Source organism: Dasypus novemcinctus, chromosome 5 (genome assembly GCF_030445035.2).
Source record: "Dasypus novemcinctus isolate mDasNov1 chromosome 5, mDasNov1.1.hap2, whole genome shotgun sequence".
Taxonomy (NCBI): domain Eukaryota; kingdom Metazoa; phylum Chordata; class Mammalia; order Cingulata; family Dasypodidae; genus Dasypus; species Dasypus novemcinctus.
In genome coordinates this window covers 52,913,223-52,938,248 of record NC_080677.1, presented here as the reverse complement: position 1 = coordinate 52,938,248, position 25,026 = coordinate 52,913,223, and the positions used below count along the sequence as shown (strand labels likewise).

Genomic DNA, 25,026 nt, shown 5'->3' with positions numbered 1-25,026 from the left:
CCTGAAAGCATGAACATTTTTAAAGGAGAGTGCTATGCTAACCCAATACCCTGCAACTCTCTTATTTTACACTAAATTGTAGAAGATGGTAAAAACTGCAACTCATTTTTCATAAGAGAATAAGACGATTAGTTCTGGGGAAGAGATCCGAGCTGTTAACCAGGAGGAAGAGGGTAATCCAGAGGGATATTAGATATGACAGACTGGAGACTGACATTAGAGAGGCCAGAGATAGTAAGTGGCACATCATACTACTTGGACACAATCATTTTCCATTTAACCATAATCTACAATGATACTTTCTTTAGGAGCTACCCAAAGGAGACAGAGGCAGATAAACAGTCTGTGGGTGGGGGTGGGGAGGTGTCACGTGCAAAAGTCATCCCTCTGACCCTGCAGTCACAAGCACAATGTGATAAAACATGGAAATACTGAATCTATCCAAGAGATTCTAGCTGCTGAGGCACCGAGAAATTCTTGCCACGAGATGGGTTGTTCACTAGCTGCTGAGCACGTTGTGCATGTTATCGTCCATGAAAATTCTAGGAACCAGGCTTGCCTATGCCAATACACATATATCTTAGAAAGAAAAACCAGACAACATGGCAAAAGGAAAACTATCTTGGGGTGGATCAGTTCACACTCAGATAACTCATTTTGTTTCTCCACAGTTCATTCTGAAATCTGAGAGTTAAGCAAGCTTTTCCTTCATATAGAGAAATGCTATCTACAACGATTCAGTGTCTCTCTAGTCCTTTCCATCTCTGTGGGAAAAAATCTATTTAAAGGCAACACATTAGCTTTTCTGTTGCTGAAAAAATGTTTATTTTTAAAAACTGTATCAATATTTGCTATTCTTATAGAAATTAGATAATGGAGATTGTGAATTAGTATGTATGGATTATGTCTTTTAGACTGTCAAAACCAAATGACTCCTTGCTTACATAGCCTCAGTCTCATTTTTATTCAATGGCAGGATTAAAATTCATTCAGTAATACAAACATTTGTAAGATGCATATTATATTTGCTAACTATTCCTTTGGGGCTCACAGATGCATAAGACCCTGCTCTTGCCATTAAGGACACTCCAAGCTTATATATTTACCCACTCACACATTTGATTAATAAGTATGCATCAAATACCTACAGGTATTTGTGCCAGGCTAAGAAGTATGTACAAAGTGCCACGGGAACACTGAAAAGGGATAATGGCTTTGCTTTGAGGAGTCAACAAAAGCTTCCCGGGGTGACCTGGCATTGAATGATACCTCAGAGTTTCACAGACACAAAAGAAGGGAGACATGAATTTCAGGAGGGAGAAGCAGGGCTTGCAAAGGTCAGGTTATGCAAGAATGAGGTGAGTGACACATCTTCGCACATGGCTGGGCTACAGATGTGTGTGGTGGCAGAGAGAAAAGCAAGGGGAATTATCTGAGAGGGAATGTGAGGGAAGGAAGAGAGAGGAAGTAAAGTTGGAGCCAGCCTGTGAAGGGCCTGGGGGGCCACACTAGGTGAAGACTTGTCAGTTGGTCAAGTGGAGGCTAAAGAAGGTTACTACACAGGAGAAAGCCATGGTCCACTTTATGCTTTAGAGTTAAGACTGGTATCAGAATGAGGATGGCAGCAAGAACAACTGGGAGCCAATTTCAATCCTCTAAACTGAGGAAGAGCCCAATTTTGGCAATAGCATAACGATGATGGGAGAGGACCCATTGAAAATATACTTTGGAAGCAGAATCATCAAAAACTGGAGACCTCCTGGATGTGAAAAGTGAATAATGGCACCAGCTTAGGAAACAGAACAGGACCTGACAGAAATGTGCTTAAATTTTCTTGTCATTAGAGGGACCTAAGTAAATATATTTGTTTATTTTGTGCAAAAATAACCTAAAACTTTTCAGGATATAAACGCCCAATGAAGATTTTACTCATCTAAACTTCATCAAGATCTCATCAAGAAATCTAGTTAAACAAGATAAATAATATAAAAGATGTGAAAATACATCAAATAGAAAGGAACATATTAAGACACTATTATAATTTCTAAGCCCATTTATTTATAAGTGTCAAATTATGCTAAAAAAAAGCCTATTTTTTCCCCAAAGACTTCATCCACTTGAAAGCAGATTAGAGAAAGGAAAAAAAAATACAGTCTGAAGGACACACAAGTGGGTTATCCAACCGCATTAAAAGCAAGGGCAATTTAAAAGTGAATGGGACACCCAGCAAGATGGCGGCAGAGTAAGGAGCTCCTATAATCAGCTCCTTGAACAGGGCAGTTAGTAAACACCCAGACCTATCTGGAGCTAGCTGAAGCACTTGTTTGGGGCTCCAGGAGACCAGAAGAGCATTCTGCCACATCCCTGAAGGAGTGGAAGAAGGAGACTGTCCATCTGCTGAGAAGACTCGTAAGTAGAGCACTCCGCACTATGGAGGAGGCCAGTGCCCCTCCTCCACTGGAGGCATAAGCCATCCCAGGACCTGTTCTGTGGCTGGAATTGAAAGCTCCACTTCCCAAAAACTGGGGAGGAAGAGACGGTTGAGCACTAACTTCAGCTACTGATGAGTAAATTCAGTGGGCTAAAGCATAATCCTGAGAACAGCTAAAGTTTGAGCCAGTCCAAGTCAGAAAGAGGCCAGTAGCCACCATCTTAACTCCGTGCCTGGCACAAGGGGAAGAGGGGGGGGGGGACTGAAAATCCCAGTGCTGGTGGGGACTGGCTTCTTTCCATCCAGATCAGATGGCAGCTCTAGCCTAGGCCCCAGTGCCACCTCCAGCAGGGAGGAACATGCAGGCACCTGCACCAGCCTCTCCGGGATATTACCGGCCAAGCCATTGAGGCCGATGATTATCCTATTCTGGTGGGACAAGCCACCCTAGGAGCTATTCTTTGGCTGGAATTGGAAGCTCCATTTCCCAAAAACAGGGAGGAGACAGCTGGCTGCCTATTTCAGCTTAGTGATTGGTAGACTCAGCTGGCTAAGATATAACCCTGGAAACAGCTGGGGTGTGAATCTGCCCAAGTCAGAAAGAGGCCATTGGCTGCCATTTTGACTCCGCCTCCAGTCTGAGGGGAAGCCAGACTGATGGAAAAATCACAGTGATGGTAGGAACTGGTTTATTTCACCTAGATCGGCCTGCAGCCCTAGCCTAGGCTTCAGCCCTACCTCTGGCAGGGAGGAGGCTGGCAGGCCCTGCACAAGCCTATCCCGGTAACTGCAGGTACCTTTGGCTGGCAAAGACTGAAAATCAGAAGTTTAATGGGGCAACTATGGTCATCTTGGACCCGCACTGCAGAGACTGCTGCCCACACCTGCAGCTCCATCCCTGTACCAGATGGGAGAAAGGGGCGTGAAGTTTTATCAGTCTCTCTGGGCAACTACAGTCTAGGCCTGCATGAATTGGATTATTCCACACAGCTGTGACTCTGTCCCTACCCCAGGCAAAGGAGAAAGTTAGAAGAAGCTTCACTAGTCCCTTGCACAATGAGGGCATCTTGAGCCTTCAGAGTTTATAGCACCAATTACAACCTTGGCTCCTACTGTACAACCAGCAAGGGAGAAAGGGCAGGAAGCCCTAAACTAAAGAGAAAAACTTCATCCAGAATAAATACTCTAGTAATCCAGATGCTAAAATACCAACAAAAACTATAATCCATACCAAGAAACAGGAAGCTATGGCCCAGTTGAGGGAACAAGTAAGCCTCCAGATGACATAAAGGAGTTGAGAAAACTACCCATAGATGTGCAAACAAATCTCCTTAATAAATTCAGTGAGATAGCTAAAGAGATTAAAGATATTAAGAAGACACTGGATGAGCACAAAGAAGAATTTGAAAGCATACATAGAAAAATAGCAGATCTTATGGGAATGAAAGGTGCAATAAATGAAACTAAAAAAACATTGGAATCATATAATAGCAGATTTGAGGAGGCAGAAGAGAGGACTGGTGAGCTTGAAGAGATGGCTTCTGAAAGTGAACATACAAAAGAACAGATGAAGGAAATAATGGAATTGAACAAGGACTCGGGGAACTAAATGACAGTAAAAGACAGGCAAACATATGTGTCATGGGTATCCCAAAAAGAGAAGGGAAAAGAGCATAAGGAATATTTGAAGAAATAATGATAGAAAATTTCCCAGCCCTATTGAAGGACATAGATAGCCATGTCCAAGAAGCACAACATACTCCCATCTGAAAAAATCCAAATAGACCAACTCCAAGACACATACTCAGAATGTCAAATGCCAAAGACAAAGAGAGAAATCTGAGAACAGCAAGAGAAAAGCAATGCATGACAAATAAGGGATACCCAATAAGATTAAGTGCTGATTTCTTACCAGAAACCATGAATGCAAGAAGATAGTAGTCTGATATATTTAAGATACTATAAGAGATAAACTTCTAGCCAAGAATCTTATATCTAACAAGACTGTCAAAAATGAAGGCAAGATTAGAATATTCCCAGATAAACAGAAACTGAGAGAATTTCTAACCAAGAGACCAGATTTTCAGGAAATACTAAAGGGTATATTAGAACTTGAAAAGAAAAGACAGGAGAGGCCTGGAAGACAGTCTAGAAATGAAGATTATGTCAATGAAAGTAAAAAAGTGTCAAAAGAGAGGTGAAAATAAAATATGACAGATAAAACTCAAATAGTCAGGAATAAACTTAACCAATGATATAAGGCACTTGTATTCAAAATACTGCAACTCAATGTTAAAAGAAATCAAAAAAGGCCGAAATAACTGGAAGAACATGCCATGCTCATGGATTGGAAGACTAAATATCATTAAGATGTGAATTCTACTCAAATTGATATACAGATTCAATGAAATCCCAATAAAAATTCCACCAGCATAAAAAAAAATTTGAAAACATGATCATCAAATTTATTTGGAAGGGTAAGGGGTCTGAACTTGTACGAGTGAAGAGCTTGGAACAAAGTCGGGCACTACATAAATGTTTGCTAAGTAAAAAACTAAGGAGCATGGCTATGATACTATAATAATGGCTCTGAAGTTTTCATTTACATAGCTAAGTAATATGAATGAACACCATTCCCAATCTATGTTTTAACAGGACTATAACCCTCCATGAAAAATTACCTTTGTCCTCCCGCCAAGCTTTCTACGTATTCTTCATTTCCCCCTTCTACTGAGTCAATCTTCGCTGAAGAGAAGGGAAAATGAAAGAATAAGATTTGAAATCTTATTTCCAATGTCTAATGCAATATATTTTTAACCAAAAATGTACTCCATGTTTATTTTGGAAAATGCTTCGTAGTGATTTGGTGACTGGAATTCACGTTTTCTAACCACTGGCCCAAAGCAAGCAAGTATCTGATAAATGTGTTTATGGAATTAAATTTCAAGCCTGTTATTTCATTGTTGTTGTTGTTTTGATGAGGGGACAAACAGCAGAGTTGCTTCTATTTCCCAAATTATTTCTTCCTTTGCCATTATCTTTAAGGTCCTCAAAATAGAGGTAGCCCTTCTGTTTCCTCTGGATATGAGAAAATGTACTAGGATACGTAATTAGGGAGAAGTATATCCTAATTAGTAATATACTACTGGTCCCATACATCCCCATTACATTAGAAATTTAAGTGGTAAAAGCTCTACTCTTTTCTTTAAAAAAAAATCAGATTACGAACAATGTAAATCCCTACGAACTTGTTTGGGGGAACTTGGGTATGTTTTTTTTTTTCCATATACAAGTGTCAGCAAAGAAAATTATTCATAACTTATTAAGTGAGAGAAAAGTTGCTAGCCAAACCCACAATACCACAATATCAATATTACAATTGTACAGGAAAAAAAAACAAATGGAAATATATTCATAGAAAATGGAAATATATTCATAGTTCAACTGTTACTCCAGTGTTCAGAAAGATACACCTATGACCACATATTGGTTAAATGATATGATCAAGGTCTCCTTGTTAATGAAGAAAGTGAAGAAGGGGGAAAAAAAGCTTAATCATATTCACATCTCGTAAAACTAACTCCATATTCTTTTTTTTTTTTATCTTTAGGAATGATATTGTATCTTTGCTTTTGCTACAGAAATATCCCATTATTGTTAACTAGAGTCTTTAAATTACATTATTTATATTTCTCCATGTATCATCATATTTGTAAAACCTTATAGTAGAACATTCCTGCATTTTTATTAACCACAATCCTTATCTACTGCTAAAATCACTGTCATACATTCCCCAGATTTTCTTCCAACTAACATTAACCTCCCTAGACTACCCCGTCCAGTAACAATCATGCCCATAAATTAACAGTGTTACGCAGATGAGCCTAACAATTTTAGCATAAGAAAAATAGAAATGTTATGGCTGCAAGGGAACTTGGAGATCATCTAAACCTCACTCCTTTCATGGAAGGTGAAATTATGATAGATTTACTAGACCTCCGCAAGCTGTCACAGACGGTGTCGGCAGGGCTGGGGCAGCACATTCCCTGCTTTCCCATCTCTAAGGCCACGCTCCTCCCGCCCCCCCCAGTTCCCAGCAGGAGCACAGCCAGCCAGAGGCTCTGCCACAGTTCTCTAGTTCGTGCATGTTATTCTAACTGGTCTTGGCTTAACCCTGAAAACTAAATTTATTTATTTTTTTGTGATTTACCAAGTTCGGAGGGGGGAAATCAATAAAGACAAAGCCCCAAAGACCACATCTCAGCAAATTCAGAACTGAAAGCAAGGATGTAATTACTTGTTCCTTTCTGAGTTGCACCATTTGAAAATGGTAAGCTTTTCCTATGGCATTTGGGTACTATAAAGAAACAGCAAACCAAGGGTGGGGTTTGGGCAGCTAGATTCATTCTAATTGGGAATCACAAAAAATAGCGCCTTAGTAATACAAGCAAACCAAAGCAAATGACAAACACACACCAAAAACCAACCTCTGAAAATGAGGAGTTATGAAACAGATACATCAAAGAGTGTGTCTTACCAAAGGAAATTTACATCTCATAAAAGGACTCAGACCAGTATAGAGATTTTTAGAACTAGGAGAGGCAGAGAAGATAATGGGGTCAAGCTACCTCTCCTTTATGTAGGAATTAAGCAGAGCTCTGAGAGTTACAGTGGCAGCACCATTCAACTTTCTGGAAGTCAGGCCCAGCTGAAACACAATGTTGGGCCAGTCTCAGGCACTGAACTGAAGCAGAATGCTGGTTTATGCCAGAGAGCTGGATGGACCAGGCAAAAGGAAAGGACTTCATTGCAGAGCAGAGCAGGGGGAAGGCTGAGCAGTGATTCTCCAGCATTACTTGGTGTCTTTGGCTCCCATGGGACCTGCCCTCAATTGCTAAAAGAGCCTGACCCCTGACAAAGACCAGTGATCTCAGCAGTAATTAATGATACTGTCAAATTCATTAACCCAACTCTTGTCCACAGGAAAAAAAAAAAACCCTCTAATATCAATACTGCTGCTTACAAGTCCTTGACCAAGTTCTATGACCCAAACCTTCACAGCCAGGACACAGGGACACCACTGACTGCCTGCCCTAATAAAGTGCCACCTATTAAGCCACCAACATTAGTTTATAAACCTTCTCACAGCAAAACATCCTTTGATAACGTGAATCAGCGAATTAACATCCTAATCCTAGCATTAGCTCATTCTACCATTTTAAGTAGGGAACAGATACAAGCCCCGGAGACCATGTGTACCATTCACATTACCTACAATACCTCTTTGAAATCCTTCTGAATCACAGTGATGAAACACTAGACAAATGCTGTAGGATTTCATTAGGTCATTTTAATAAATGGTCCTCATTAAGACGCCAGTTCCCTCGTCCTTGTCTAGGAGGACTCTGACTTGTACAAATGGCCACACAGACATTTCCATATTATCTCTTTAGAGGATTCAGAACTATTTTCTTACACCTAACACAGCTTTTATTCCATTTAGAATAATTACCCTCCATCCCATTTCTGACTTGCAAGAAAAACAAGATCACTTAATTGACCACAGGAGGACTCTCTCAAGGGCATCAGTCTGCAGGAGCTCTTCTGTGAGCTCACAACTTTAGCTGATGTAATCTGCTACAAGAAGCTGACTTCTATTTCTAAATTATATCCTTTCACTCTGCCTTCAAAGGACATACAGATCACACTTTGCAACGCTGCTCATAAAATACCTGGGGTGTCGTCTCCTGTCCATTCCCCTCCCATGGAGAATCAGGAGGCACTTCCCACTGTGCCTAAAGCACCACAGCCCTGCCCGCGTCAGTTCACCCGCCATGGTGCATCAGCGGGTTTTCAGCAGAAGAACTACATATGGCCATCCTCCCAGGTGTCTTGTTCATCTCAATAATTTTGACGAGGGGCAGATGACTAGCAGGGTCTTTCCTGAGGGTTGGGATCAAGCTTTTCACCTCTTTATTTTTCCACCCCTAATACGAGCACTTAATAAATGCTTATTTACGTTGCTGCTGAGAGCTCTGCCATCAGGCCTATGGGCTTCAAAGGATGCCAGAAGAAAAAGATTATTTGCTTTGTTTAAGGTTTTCATTCACTGTTTTGGTTATGCTAACTGTATGCTATTAAAAGGTTTCTCAGCATTTTGAAAACACCATGAACAAAGCCATGGTTGGTGGTGAAAGTATACTCGATCTTGCTATTTATTGTCGCTTATTCTTCTTATTTCTCAAAAGACCGAAGAGCTCTGTAGTTAAAGTGGTGCAGCGATGCTGTCTAAGAGCAGCCAGAACACGACACTTCCCTCTGGTTCACTGTCTTCTTCATTCCATGCCCTCCCCAATCTCTCCTATGGATTTTTAACAGCTTGCCCAGCCTCAAATCCCTTCTCCGTGGTAAAACCCAACAGAAATGTGATCAAAGTCCCCTTTGGTCTGGGGCACCTCATACCCACACCCACCTCACCCTCCATGCTCAGGTCCTTAGAAGTGCCCTGTTCTCTTCCATCTACAGGCTTTTGTCCAAGTTGCTTTCTTAGCCTGGACTCTGCTCTGATGTCCCAACACCCTGTGCCCAGCTCCTCCTGAGGTTTTCCTTTGGCACCCTGGGCTACCTCAGACAAACCTTTACCGTGCTGCATTGTGTTTACTTGCTTGATCTCGAAATGCCTGCGCATGTCAGGAGAGGGGCCAGCACATCTGCTTGCTCACTCCTACACCCCTCAGCAAACTGGGTTCAATGTTATTTGTTTTTTTTTTTTTAAGATTTATTTATTTATTTCTCTCCCCTCCCCCCACCACCCCGGTTGTCGGTTCTCTGTGTCTATTTGCTGTGTCTTGTTTCTTTGTCTGCTTCTGTTGTTGTCAGCAGCACGGGAATCTGTGTTTCTTTTTGTTGCATCATCTTGTTGTGTCAGCTCTCTGTGTGTGCGGCGCCATTCTTAGACAGGCTGCATTTTCTTTCGCGCTGGGCGGCTCTCCTTACCGGGCGCACTCCTTGCACGTGGGGCTCCCCTACGCGGGGGACACCCCTGCGTGGCATGGCACTCCTTGCACGCATCAGACTGCGCATGGGCCAGCTGCATACGGGTCACGGAGGCCCAGGGTTTGAACCACGGGCCTCCTATATGGTAGACGGACGCTCTAACCACTGGGCCAAGTCCGTTTCCCCAGTGTTATTTGTTGAATGAATGAGTGAGTAAATGAATGGATTCTAAAGAGGATCACATTCATGGGGTATGAATTAGAATTTGTTTCCTCTTGAAAGTGTGAATGCAAAGAAGAGAATTTATAGCAAAATGCTACTTTAGTTCAGGATTCATCCCTTGAAATGGGTAAGCAGCAGCTGGCTCTATGAACAATGAAAGTCTCTCCTTTCCAGAGTGACTCCTGAGGAACCACACATAGCTGGACTGCTTTCCTGATGACTCAAAAACACATTTCAGTAGCATGTTCCAAGAGATAAATGGAGACCCTGTTAAAATGGAACCTCACCGGGGCAAAATGCTAAAGCTTGCTCAAAGCTAGATATCATTTTATAAACCTCAAGTGATTAGCAAGCTCCATGATTTAAATTCACTCCAAACAGGGCACCAAACTGTAAATTAAGAATGCGACTTCTTACCTGAAAATCAATACAGGTCAATTTCCAAAATATAATGTGGTCAGCTGCATATTGTAGGAATGCCTGTGACATCTGAGGAAATATGAACCTGGTATGGAATCTTGCCATCGGATATTAGCGCTAACTTGGCGACAAACTAGGTCAGCCCTGGGGTTACAGCTGTGAAGAGACCCACCTCAGTCCCTGTCATGGTGGAGATTCCAGTCAAATTTATTCTTGAAGATAGACTTCTTTAGAGAAATTTAAAAACCGCTTCCCTTAAACTCTAAGTACATCATGTCTAGCTATTAAATTAGATTCAGCACACAGGGAATTGGGTAGTAAGCCATCACTTCAGCTACTCCTGCATGTCAAAGGATTTTTTAAACTGTATTTTCCAAAATCAACAGATGGATGACACTAAAGTGTGGGTCATGTTTCAACATTCAAACCAAATGACGAAGGACTTGGATTTCATGGCATCCTTGCCCAGCAAGTAACAACCTTCTCCCAAAACAAAACCAAATAAACACAATCTTGCATGAAATTTCTCTGTCTTCGGGAATAATTTTTTGTTTATTTTTATTACCTGGCACATAGGAAGTGCTCAATAAGTGCATGTCGAATGAATAAACCACAGGGGAGGTACTACTAGGAAAACGCTTTTGCCTATATTAGGTACGTTTTTCAACTTTCTTTTTCCCCCCTAGGATTCTGACTTTCATTTTTCTGCCTGATCTTGGGAAAGTTAGCTTGAGGACCATTTTCTTCATCTATAATATAAAATATGTGTTTTGGTCATTGTGAGGCTCACAGGAATCAGCAGATATAAAGTGACTAGCACTATGCCCTGCAGACAGTTATTTTTTCCTTTTTTCCACTGCCCAAATTAAGAGGGTGCCAAAGACAAATCAAAATACTGATCTAAATAGAGATTCAGAAATCTTTGGATGTAGCCTGTACCACAAGCAAATAAAGTGTATCACTTATAAGAAATAACCAGAAATATCAGATTCGCAGAGATAGAAAGCAGATTAGAGGTTATAGCGGGGAGGGAGGGAAATGTTTGGGAAAAAAAAAGAAGTAATGGGGAGACTGAATATGGAGTGGCTACTGGGATAGAGATGCAAAGGTTACTGGTACACTGGATGGTACACTGGTACACTGGATGGAGGAAATTGAGAATATTTTTCCAAAAGTAACTTGAGACTTATTAGAGAAAGAGACAGAAGAAAAATAAAGAAACCCGCTATGCCAAAAAGTTAGATGCATAGATGACATCGATAACATCTATGTTCAGAAATAAAATGGACCCTGACTTCTCTTTATATGGAAGGACTCTAAATTATAAATTAGAAGAAAACTTGACGTTTAAAAGAGTTTGTATCAATCTAGTATCTAGGTCAAGAAATGGTGACTTTACACTTAAGCAACAGAAGCCCCACCCCCACCCCATCTAGCCTCCAGCTCACCAGCAAAAATTCCCATTCAGAGCTCTGCAATGGTGCACCTACAAAGAAATCTAGAAATTTTAAGCAGCATCACTAATTACAAATGTATCATTTGAAATGAGTAAGACAGTTGACAAAATATTATGTTAAACCTATCATTTGACTGATTTTTTGTTCTTTCACACCGTGAAATGTACCGGGTCAACCAAACAAAGAACTACCAAGATTGTACACAAGGAACAGTGTACTTCGATTTCATAAATACTTGGTATATGACTGCCACCTAGTGGTCAGATTTATCCTTGTGGCTAAGAAAGCCTATGACAAAGTCTCCACACAGCTAAATTCATACAAGATAATTAGCTTTAAGGAACCCAGCTAAGGATTGTTCTTCTGCAGCTCACCATTTATTTCAGAGGAATTTAAGAACATATTTATCTCCTCAGTTACCTATTTTACTCAGTTAAATCTCTGCAGACATCTTATTGCAGACAGACTCAGTGTTAACTTTATTCAATCCTACTAAACTTCACTGCTTCTAAACACATCACAAAACAAAAGCGTATTATTATTTCTATTAATTTGAATGCATTAGCAATTAACAAAGATTTCCCCAATAGTCTGTTCTCACCTCCCAGTTTCATTTGATCTCATCTTGATTTTTAGTTACAAATGAAAAGGTATTTAAAAGTGACAACCTTACAAAAAGTGCACATTATATGAAAATCTGACTTCAGTTAGAACTAGTTACTAAATCCCAGCAATTTCCAGCTGTCTTTTCTATCTTATCCTTGGAGAATTATATATCATATTAATTGGTATTCTGTCACATAAAAAGACACCAGTAATGATTAATTGCATCCTGGGTGCTTCTGAGTCATGTCTTCTTCACCAGAGGGATTCAAATCACACTTCATTACCTTCCAGCAGGTATGCCTTTTGGTATTCCTCATAAAACCTCCTACCTTCCTGAACTTCTCCATTTGCTTATAGAGGTCTGGATCAAGCTCCTGTGATACGTCCTTCATCCACAATAATGCCCCTCTGTACTCAGTCCGGCATTGCTCCATGCGGTTCACTGTCAGCCAAGTGTCTGAGATGGCCCGATGCCGAAAAGTCTCCACTTCTTGGTGAAATCGACACAATGGGTTTCGCAAGGCCAACCTAGACAAGAAGATAAAGCCACAATCATGAAACTGAACTGGCCAGCGATTTGAATCCCTGACAGTTTACCCAACCTTAAATTCAATAATTTAGAACAGTACCTAGAACACAGTATATGCTCAAAGAGTCAGCCAGGGACCAGAGGCAAGTACCCACACACTGACCACCTGATGTAACGGCTTACTGTTACTTCACTGGACCAAGGGAAAGAAACCTCCACCAGTGTTGCTGGGGTGCTTTCACGTTTGGGCAAAGAGTGTTCATTCACAGCCAGCTGTGTCAATGGACATTTCCTATTCCTACTCTAGGCCACTCCTTGCCTCCTGCTCCTCTGAAGACTGGCCCTTTGAGGAGGGATGGAAGTGAGTAGGTTTAGGGTCTCCTTGACTAGGCCATTTGGGATTATTTTCCAAAGACCCAGGCATATTCTGCTTGCTCCAGTATTCACAGTGGCATGAGATATGACGAGATGCATGTTTAAATGGTCTATTCAAATAGGTTATATGATTTAATCCTCACACACACAAAAAAACTACACCAGAAATGAATATATGCTCTATAATGAAATAGTTGTAAAATAATTCTAACATTGGCTTTAAGTAACACACTGTCATTTATCTGGCAAAAAATGTTTGAGATATATCAAACTTTTGATAAAGTATTTACTTATTTGGGAAAGTCCCACAAACTACTGCTTCTTTTATCCTCCTACCCAAAAAAAGCAGTGTCACACTTAAAATACTGTTCTTCATGAAGTTTTAGGGCAAAGTATCAAAAAAATAAAAATTAGATGAATATGTGAATTTCAGTTCAAATGCAAACTTATTTAGGTGAAGGAATAATGGATATTAGTGAAATGAAGTCAGCTTTTAGCAGTTCCAGTGATGTCTGAGATGGCATAGATGTATGCAGCACTCTAAGATTATAGATGTGCAATAAACTGCTTAAGAAAAAAATCTATTTTCTCTAGTTTTCCTCCTGTCTGTAAGGCTATGCATTTTTATATTCAGTACTTCTATAAAAATAGCTTGCTCACATTTTTCTACCTAGATGTTGCAGGTTGTTTACAAAGACTTGTTATTTTGCCATAAAGCAGGCATGTGCTTTATCACTATTGGTTCAATTTTAATACTCGCCTTTCATCAAATTGGATGGGTCAGTTGCAGGAATGACTACTAAATAAGTCAGTAAAACAAATGCTGGTATGAAGGTTTATGTAATTGAAGACTCCTATTTGAAGAGAAAAATAGTTCTTGACTGTCTCCCCAAGGATCATGTTCATTTTTGACCCCTTTTACTCTTTGCTTGGGTTTGGCCAATTTCCCTAAACTGGCTGGAAAAAAAAGTCTTGTGAATAGTTTTCTTGATTTCTCTGACTACTGTAAAATTGGACAGAAAATTTTGAAGATGTGATAACTTAGATGTTAAGATCCTGAAGAAAAGAAAAACCACGTCATTTTTTTCTGCAACTTGCTTCAGATAAAGAAAGGAGAACACCACTCATTAGTGGTACTGAGTCTAGACCAAAAAAAAAGAAAACTCAGTTGCTGGGTTCAAGCTTCAGTGAAAGACTTAGCCCAGGTTTCCATTCAGAGATTTTTACCCAACAGGAATAATTAATAAAATGCCTAAAGGTCTACTTCAAGGACATTTATCCTTTAGTTTAAAAAGGTGGAAGTGATTCAAGTAGTGAAGAGAAGGGTTCAGGTTAAATGCATCATGGCATGTCCAGATAATGGACTACTATGCTATAGAGGTTTTTAGTAAAATGTATATATTGAAATAAAAGGGTATATGGGATACTTATCTTTAAAAATCCATCTGCTACACTATGGTATAATGCTGTTCATATTAAAGAAATATACCTATCTGGGCTACCCATATCATGTCCATTCAGGATAGGGAATTCAACTCTACCAGAGTTTTATATAATCCTTCTACTTTCTTCATGTTTAGGAGGACTGGTGAGCAGGCATGAAACCTGAGTCACCTTGCAGGCAGTCACCTTCCATACTGCAAAGGTAGGTACGCTGCATTAAATTATGGCTACAGTGCAATTTGCTTGTTTCTATTAGGCATAACTTCATGTATCATTTGCACTATTTTTGTTATTTCTATTAGTTTTTGTTGACATCAACAGTTAAATTATATAAACTTAAGGTAGCATATACATGCTTTGTGAGATAATTTGGTCCATAACTATAAAAGGTTGTAACTAGATAGCTTAGCCATATCATAGAATAATTAATAACATGATCAGTAATGGTAAACCTTACAGGGATTTTGTTCAGGGATTTGGTTGTTTTGTTCACAGACAGATGCTAATTTTGGTACACAGGTATGCATAAGAATTTTTCCCACTGAAATGAAAGATAATTACATTCTGAACATAAGAAGACTTACTCTATAAAAGATTTTTCAGGAGTCAGTTATCCTTGTAAGGCTGAGGAAAAGGCTGTAGATTCATGAAGAGTATCTATCAAGGGGTTAAAAGTAGATCATCCATAGCAGTAAAAGTTTGATTTTTTAAAAATTTCTCCTTTCAGTTTGTCTCTCTTTTTACAAATTTTTTTCTAAAATGTGTATTCTTTTTACAATTATAATTAAGATAAAAAGGTATAATTCAAGATTCCAAACAAACACCTTTCTCAGATAACTATTGGAAATGGTTTCATCCAACTATGAAAACTGGCATTGCTCAGTCAGGGCCCAGAAATCACCAGGAAGTACCAAAACACCCAGGAGAGTAAGATCTGTAAAGCTGATGGCTGGTTCCTTTTTTCTACTTCAGCTTCCTTGGGTTTTCAGAGAAATGTCTGTGTAAATTCTAGGGGTGGGCCCCAGGCAGATGGTCTGCTCTTGGCCCAACGGGAAGGAAAGGAGTAAGAGGTAATTTATAGAAGAGACCTTTGGAAGATTGAAGTAAGTGAAATTTCTGTAGTCTGAATACTTTAGGAAACTACCAACAAGCCTTAGTTGGGTATAATTCTGCCTGATATTACTGGGGGACATTTTTTGGACTTGTTAGTTACTGGGGGAGAGAGGAGAAGGAGGAGAGAAGAGAAGGAGTGTCATTTTTCTCTGGCACCAAAAGCAACAGTATTTAGGGGCTCCTGCCTCTTCAACACTGCCCCCAAAAATGATTCATGGTTGTGCTTAAAAAAAACAAAAAACTGATCTACCACAATTTTCTCTGTGCCAGAGCCTCCCAAACTTAAAAGTTCACTGGAATCGGCTAAGGAGCTTGTCAAAATGCAGATTCAAATTCAGCAGGTCTGGGGTGGGGCCTAGATTCTGCATTTCTCACACGCTCGCCCTTGGGAACTGTTGCCGGGCTGCAGGGTTCTCTGAAGTTAGCTGGCCCAGGTAGAACAGACAGGGAGCCTTCAACCTGATCTCATTAGTCCCTGCTTCAATTAACTGCTGGAAGGGGACCAGACTGAGTACTATGAGTAATGCTGGAGGTCAGTATAAGCCTAGGACCACCAGCTCAGGGACCGGTGAGTGCAATGCTCCCTACAGACTAGAAGGAAGAAGAAAATTGAATAGTGAGGTATGTTATCTTAACAGAGTCAAGTGCAAACAGATGAATAACTAGAGTAACTCAGGCTTAGGCAAAAGCCTTCTAAAGAATACCATGAGATCCCCCTTCATGAGTAGGGGTGGGTCCCCAGGTCTCTTAACAACCCCCCAAACCGGAGCCCAGGGAAGGCCACGCACCTTTGCTGGGAAGAAAAGCAGAGGGCCTTTCCCGTGGCTTGCATCATTTTTCCTGCTCTGGTTTTATCTTGGAAGCCTTGGGATCGAAGAAATTTTCCCAGTTCATTTTCTTCTTGAGACAAGACTGATGAAGAAAAGACCAAAAGGAACTATGAACAATGAGCATTTTTATTACAGAGAGAAAGAGAGAGAGAGAAATCACCCGGTCCTCTCTTCCAGAGGCAAAGACCACATGAAATTAAATCCAAATGGCAGGCTACAAGGTAAGCTCTCCCTGCATTTAACTATCATGCTGTTCTTCCATTTACAAAACCAGAGATCAAATTCACTCGAGTACATCTGTCAGTGAGTTCGGTGCACTGTAATCAGAACGAGAAAATGACCTCTGTGCTGAAAAGCAAGCTGATAATGTGCTGCTCCGAGCTGAAATAAAAGAGCTGGGTTTGTCCGGCACAACTGTGAGGCTCTTTTGTGGCTGCCTATAATGTAGTGCCAGCTCCTCCTATTCTTCTCTCCTGCTGGTTTTTTATCTCTGCCGCCTGAGTTACATTCTACTTGACTGTAAAGCAATTCGAATACCTCATCCATGACACAGGCTTTGGGTTTGGGATGGGGGAGGGTTGAGGATTGTGGGTGGGTGGGTCATCAGGCTAATGACTTCAGGGAGTTTTAAAACAAAAAGCTGGAACCAAACCTGAATTGGTTATGTCTAATTGTGACCTTATATTTAAAGATAACTCGGATGGCACTGTTGGTGAGAGAGTGACTCGGCATAAGTTTTCTACAGATTGATTTGACAATAAACAAAGTTTTAGAATTGTATGTTTTGACATCAAACTTCTACTGCTAAGATTACAACCTAAGGGTGGAGTAAAATGGGCACAAAGATGAATATAACAAGATAATCACAGCATCATTACAAAGCAAAAAAACCTCTTTCCCTACCTCAGGGACGGCTTTAAAAAATAACAGAGCACCCAGACAATAAAACCATAGGGTATTATGCAGCCACTAATGGTCATATCATAGAAGAAAATATTCACATGAAAGAAAGGTGAGCCTAATCCATCACATGAAAAAAGCAGTTCATAAGCAATAACTGAGGTAGAATTGTAATTTTGTATAAAATCTCAACTATATTTCTATGTTATTAGAAAAATGCAAAAGTGTTTAGTGATCTGTTTTCAGCAATTTTCATTTTTCTCTAATTTGTATCTTCTAGTTTTCTGATAAACTTATTTTAATTGTGAAAAAATAGCATTTTATATCATAAACCCTGATTACAAGAATATAATTTCACATTTAGATTTAAATGGCCCACAAAGACACTAACTCAAAATGAGCCATTACTCTATGAAGTTATAAAGTAGTGCATAGTATAGAAATACTTTATTTTTCAGTGTTAAAACAGCTGACTATGAACTATAACAATAAATATAAATAAAATTGTGCTATTGTTAATTTACTATATTATCCCATATAATGGTTACAAAACTTTGGATTCTTAACTTTCAGAGTGTTCTAGAATATTGTGAAATTTTTTAAAATTTTCTATTCAAAATACTATCTTCCCAGATAGCTCAGTTTGAGTCAGGAAAACAGACTATGTCCCACAATGTCCCATAATAGATACAGTACCACACTGGAGCAATTCTGCTCATATATAGATAATAACTCTGTTTCAAATGTTATTCTTACAGACTTTTAAGATACATGATGAAAAAAATGTTTTAGCACTATTTTAGGGGATGACACCAATAAGAGGTAAGCGGGAAATGGACTTGGCCCAGCAGTTAGGGCATCCGCCTACCACATGGGAGGTCCGTCATTCAAACCCCGGGCCTCCTTGACCCGTGTGGAGCTGGCCCATGCGCAGTGCTGATGCGCGCAAGGAGTGCCCTGCCACGCAGGGGTGTCCCCCGCATAGAGGAGCCCCATGCGCAAGGAGTGCGCCCCATAAAGAGAGCCGCTCAGTGCGAAAAGAAACTGCAGCCTGCCCAGGAATGGCGCCGCCCATGCTTCCTGTGCCGCTGACGACAACAGAAGCGGACAAAGAAGCAAGATGCAGCAAATGGACACAGAGAACAGACAACCGGGGGAGGGGGGGAATTAAATAAATAAATAAATCTTTAAAAAAAAAAAAAGAGGTAAGAGTTGAAAATTTGTACTTGGGGAGAAAAAAGGAAAATGTCATTAGACAAATAAATAAATAAATAACAGTGAACACAAATAAAATAAGCTTTATAATTGGTATTATAGGTTGGTTGAGAAAAAGCTTTTTTCTAAAGAGGTAGTTGTGTTACTCATGCTGGTCGGATCATGATAGGGAAAAATAAAACTCTCAAGTGATTTAAGAAAATATCTCAAATGTCACATACAAATATTCCAATGCAAGCATAAGTTCGAAACAATTTTCCCTAGCAAACCATGCACACAAGAAACACCGAAGAGATACCAGCATTATGAGAAAACCCAGGCGCACAGCTCAACGTTGCTAGCCATTTTACTTTGGGGGCTGGGGTGCTCAACTGCTACCCAACTACTGCCTCCCCAAAAATGGGTGCTGGCCCCAGCACATTCACCAACAGCTGAGCTGTGGGGCAGGAGTGGCACCGGGCCTCCTGGAATGTTTCTATTCCTAAGCACAGCATTTAATGTTGACATACGTTGAACAACTACTCTACTTCACATTTCTGTATTTATGCATTGACACTCTCTACCTGCCAAGTGTCTCTAAAACTGCTTTTCAAATGTTCCCTGGAGACTTGTCCATTTTCACCAACAATTCAGGCTTCTTTCAAAATGCACCCTCTCACCAAGCTCTCTAACAACAGCTGCAGAAGCTAGGCCAGAAACTATAAATCCAAAGATGTAGGGTAAATTCGCTACAGCTTCCTTATTATTTTGTGAATGTCCTTCACTTTAGACATTCCACTGGGAGAGCCCAGGAGAGACTATTAGAATTAGTTTTCCCTCCTAGATACAAATGACTATTCTCCTTCCTCTTCCATCAAGTTCATCTGCAGAAGCCCAGCTCGAAGGCCATTTGCCCTGTGAAGTAGTTGATTCCTCTTCTTGGAAGACAGCAGGGCCCTGTTGGACTCTGCTTCAGCATTTAGCCACAGTAAGGGTGGTATTAGCCAGGTAAGTGTGTGTACATGTACACACAGAGTGTGTCTGCCTGAGTTTTCTAGGACAAACTTTGTATTCCCCAGGCCAAGCATGTGGCCTTATTTGTGGCACTAATTAAATATTTGTGTAATTGAGTTGCAATTTTTGCCTAGCCATCCCCAAAACATTATTCCACTTTAAATGCTTAGTTGGTATTTATGCTGTGATTCTATATAGCTTAAAAAACTATTCCTATAGTTTTAGGAGGGTTTTTTTTTTTTTTAATTACTTTCCATTCCTTCTCTTCCCCACTTCCTAATACTGATTCACTCAACTCCACTATGAATCTTTCTCTATGGAGAGCAATTTCACATTTTTATTCCTAGTAGCATAAGGCTACTGTCACCCATTTTTTGCCTTGAAGCCTCAAGTCACATACAAATGAACACATTTAGCTTAAGGCCAGGAAGAAACCAATTCATTATACCTGAATGATTACACGGTTGGTGACTGTACCCTTTCCTAAATACACCTAGGAAGGCTGGAGCACTTAAAAGCTCATTTTCAGTCATTTTATGCACTTGAGGATTAAACTGGGGGTGGTAAGCAGGTTCCATCCTAAGTGATGCCTGTAATTAACTAGCAGTGCTGTCCAGAAGGTGGTGAAAAGAATTCTGAGCCGCACTGGACTCAACACTGGATTACTCAGTCATTTTCTAAGAAGAATTGTTTATTCCTTATTAGAAAAGAAAAAATCTTAAACACTAAAATTAGCATATGAAAGTTTAAAATTCAGGTACAATATAGGTATCATATAACTCAGAGTTTCTACTTTTAAGTCTCACTTAATTGAGACTTAGAAATTCAGAGACAAATGAAAATCTAATTCATATTTAATTGCTGAACAGATCTTCAAATGTAACCTTAAAAAAGCAACTAAGGAAGTATAAAAGCAACTGGCTTGGCAGCATTAATTCCTTCAGCACAGATTTGTGGACCATCTAATATGTATCAGGCCCTGTTCTTTCCACTGGGAATACAGCAATGGGCAAGCTACAAGGTCCCTGTTCTTATGAAGCTCACATTTAAGTGGTAGGAGATAGGAAACAAAAAGCACACAATCAGAAACACAAACACAACAAGAAAAATACCAGATAGAGCAATAAGAGAAGGGGAGAAGGAGAGAATAGGTGTGCAGGTGCTTAATACTGGGTGGCCAGGGAAAGTCTCTAAGCAGGTGCCATTTAAGCTGAACTCTGACTGCAAAGAGGCCTTAAAAAGGGGCCTTTCTTGAGGTGATTAGGGCAGACATTCCAGACAGAAGGAACAGCAAGTGCAAAGAGCCTCAGGTAGCCTGGTGAGCAAAGGGAAAAGTAGACCAAGAGGTGAGCTGGGGCCATATCACGGAGGAATTCATAAGCTATGCTATGAGAATTGTGGGTTTTACTTCAAGTGCTATTGGAGGTTTTACACATGGCAGCATTATGATCCAATTTACGTGTTGAAAATTTTTTTTTCATTTTGAAATACTTTTAGACTTAGAGAAAAACTGCACAGTACAGTTCCCGTATGGTCTTTCCCAGCTTACATAGCCATGGTACAACTATCCAAACTAGGAAGTTAACAGTACAACACTGTTAACTAAGTCACAAGCCTTATTTGAATTTTACCAGTTTGTCCAATAATGCCTTCTTTCTGTTCCAGGATCCACACTGCACTGAGCTGTCAAGTCTCCTTTGTCTCTACTCAATCTGTGATGGTTCCTCAGTCATCCTGGACTTTCACGACCTTGAGGCCTTTTAGGAGTCCTGGTCAGGTATTTTGTGTAATGCCCTTCCATGTGGGTTTGTCTGATGGTTTCTCTGGGCTAGATTGGGGCTGTGGGTGTTGAGAAGGTACTACAGAAGGGATGTGGTGGTTGGGCTAATACGTGAACTTGGCCAGGTAATTGTGCCCAGTTGTTTGGAAAAGCAAGCACAAGGCTAATTGTAAGACAAGGGCATTGGACTTTAGTCACCAGTGAGTTTACTGCACAGAGAGCTGATTATATTTACATCATTCAGGGAGACTGCCATCAGCAATGAATGAGGCTTCATCCAATCAGTTGAATGCCTTAAAAGGGGAAGTGATTTCAGCATTCAGAGAGAATTCTCCAGCTCATCTGTGGACAGCCAATGTCTCCTGGAAACTCATTAAGGACCTTCATTGGACTTTCATTGGAGCCCCTGGTTTTCAGCCTGCCTGTGGAACCTGGACTTGTGCATCCCACAGTCAGGTGAGAGACTCTTGTAGAATCTCATACTATTAGCAGGTTTCTCCTGTTGATTCTGTTTCCCTAGAGAACCCTGACTAATACAGGGGACAACTACTGGGAGTGTGTTTTCAGGGGTACATGCCCTTAGCCTGCACTACCACTAGTGATGCTAACACCAGTCACCCAGTTAAGGTGAGGTCCACTGGGCTTTTCCACTGCAAAGTTATGAATTTTTCCTTTGGGAATTATTAAAAATCTTTAAGGAAATAATGTGAGACTATGTAAATAGTTAATTTCTCATCAAACTTTCACTCACAAATAGTAGTATACCTCCGTGCATCTTGACTGCCACTATTCTTACTATGGTTTTTGCCTAATGGTGATTTTGTGGTTCCCTCATTCTTTCTAAAGTTATTAATTATAATTATTTTATAAGGAAAAGCTGTTCCTTCTTCCCCCATTATTTACTGATTTATATCTGTATAGATCTAATGGATTTTAAAAAATTCTATGGTTTATAATCCTATATTATCCTTCTTTATTTTTGTTGATCAAATTGTTCTACCTTTGACCCTTGGGAACTCCTTCGGGTTTACTCTGATGTCTTTTCAACAGGCCCCAACCTTTTCCAATCACTTCCATATGTTTTGACACCACAGGTTATTCCAGATTCATCTTGAATTTTCCCTGCCCCAGCCCTGGAGTCAACCACTAACTTCACACCCTAACACCACAGTGTTATTCTAGCCTTCTCCCTTTCCTCATTTATAACATCTTCCTCTGACAGACAGTGAGAAACCTGGCTTCCATTATCTACAATATAGTTACTTATTTGTTTGACTGAAGTATATATATAACATCATTTCAGAACTGCTAACTCAGACCCCTGTGAAAAAACAAATATATTAATTAGAATACAGTTTTTATTTTAGTTTTTAAAAATTTGTTTAGAGTACAGTTTTTAGGTATAGTTTTTCTAGTCTTCAGACTTAGTATCCAGTCAAAATATTGATTTCCAAAATTACTTACAAGCGGTAACAAGGAGATCAGTCAGGAAACTGATTTAGCAAACCAAGTGAGAACGGGATGAGGTGGCCTGAACTAAATGGGTGCAATAAAGATGGAGCGAGGAAGGAGAATCTGAAAGCTATTCTGTAGGCAACACTGACCAGCACAGCGGCTGACCAGATGTAGGACAGTGAAATGGTGGGGGCAAGGAAGGCGCCAAGGATGACTTTCTAGGTTTCTGAGTGAGAGGGAGGTTACTGGTGCCACCATCCCAGACAGGGAATCCCACAGTACTAGCATGGTGGCTTCCCTGGGAATTTCCCCAATACCTATTTGCTGACTAGATTTAAAAAAAAGGAACACAGGCAATCTTGAACATCTACTAGAGAAGACAGGCTACCATGTGTCTTGGTTTCCTCATAGAACAAGACCTTGGAATTAGTGCTCTGCTTTTGTCTTAGCTCAAATTCTTAATAAATATTAAGATAGCTAATTGTTAAAATTCTGCCTCCGAGTTCTAGGATCTTGGACTTCTCCCAGTCTTTTTAATAAAAGATTACTAATGAAGGAAATTAACAATGACTAATTTGTGATTAGTGAAAAGGGTTTTGGCAGCAGTCAGAAATAGAAAGACTTCCCATTTCTAGTCTCAGGAATATAGAAATTACACTATCAAAATAACCTACACCTGGAAGTTTAAAAGTATACTAATATACTATTTTATATTTATCATTTCAGTGATAACTTCATTGGTAATGACCTTAAGAAAGGATTAGTGTATGAAAATCTTGTTCCCTAACAACCTTGTATCCCATATAAGAAATGTTCACAGAGAAGCACTGTCAACAAAATGTGATTCAATGAATTGACTATATAAGCCTTCTCTCCATTTGGCCAGTTTAAAAGGAACAAAATTTTACGTAAGAGAATCAGGGCAATCAAATACAAACAATCCAAATTTGAAGAGCCCAAGATATAAAACTGAAAAAGCTTTTTTGTAATTGGGAAAATAAATGACATGTATATATCCATGGGAGAACCAAGACAAAATTCTTCTGTTATGGTACTGACATTGCAAGACAAACATCCTACAAAAAGGAATTCTGGTAAAATTATTAAAGACCCTGTTGCCCAACTCTTAAAGAGCAAACACAAACATCACTAATTAGCAGTTTTCTTGTCTTATTTCCTAAACATATTACATAAGGCAAAATACAATGTTAACTATTTCTTACTGTATAGTTGGTCAATGCTCACAATGGTTCCCATGGTATACTTACAACATATCCTCTTCTGATAAAGTACAATTGCTTTAGACAAGTCCAAACAGGTTCTCTGAATTGAGTGAAACAGCTGAAATAAAAATATGAACAAAATATCAAATAAAGCAGACAGTAGAAAACTTTTTAAAAATCACTATAATTAACAGAACATAGTATTTGATTTGGCACATTAAAAACAAGATCACATGTCTAAGTGCTCTTGATAAGATATGGTGGGTTGTGCTGAGACAGGGACCAGGACCTTTAAATGCTCTGTTATTCTATAGTTAATGCAATTCATCATCTCTGGGATCTAAATTAAGACCTGCAGAACAATTATTTCCTCCAGATTACTGAAATAGCTAAAAAAAGAAAGAGTACATGAAGGCCCAATTAGAGGACTTAATAAACCAGAGACACAATAATATTCATTCATAATTTAATTTATTCCTTTTATCAACTTGCTGTCTCTTTTTAATGGAGCAGCTGTCAATTAAGCATAGTATTTAAAAAATATTAACTTATTTTGTGATCCTAATGTATTTTATGGCACACTAAAACAAAAAGCAAACGAAAAATCAATCAGCTGAGTGTTCTGTCTATTTAGAAGACATCTACTAAAATGGAATTTAGCTAGTAGCCCTCATTTCTCCTTCTTATTTTCCCAATGATCTAATAAAAGACAGAGGGACAAGCAAACACCGCATTTTGGGAAGAAGTGAGGAAATTAGTGGAAAGATAGGTGGGGCAGCCCTAAGAAGAATCTAGGCTTTAAGTGATGCTTGTCCCAGTCTTTGCTTCAGAAAGTGAGACAGTTCAAGGAAGGCAGAACAGATGCTTCATCTCTACCCTGTTCCCTGAATCAGAGCCCAGGGGTTGATACCAATTAGAAAAGCAGGCAGAGGAACATTCTGCCCTAAAGGAGACACTTTTCCTTTCCCAGCTCACTGGCCATGGCAATCTAGCAAGTATATCCTGGAATCATAAGGCACATCAATATTTGAGTAAAAA

General features: G+C 39.7%; 1 protein-coding gene across 25 annotated transcripts in view; it reads right to left on the bottom strand.

The window, feature by feature from the left end:
- Window positions 1-25,026, bottom strand: part of ICA1 (islet cell autoantigen 1) — a 183,406-nt gene that overhangs the window by 120,492 nt on the left and 37,888 nt on the right. For all 25 annotated transcript variants that reach the window (XM_071215152.1, XM_071215156.1, XM_071215159.1 and 22 more), the window contains 3 exons: window positions 24,034-24,106; window positions 16,381-16,504; window positions 12,462-12,660 (listed from right to left, as the gene is read on the bottom strand). In XM_071215152.1, the coding sequence (XP_071071253.1) occupies window positions 12,462-12,660; window positions 16,381-16,504; window positions 24,034-24,106 (396 nt within the window). The remainder of the gene's footprint in view (window positions 1-12,461; window positions 12,661-16,380; window positions 16,505-24,033; window positions 24,107-25,026) is intronic.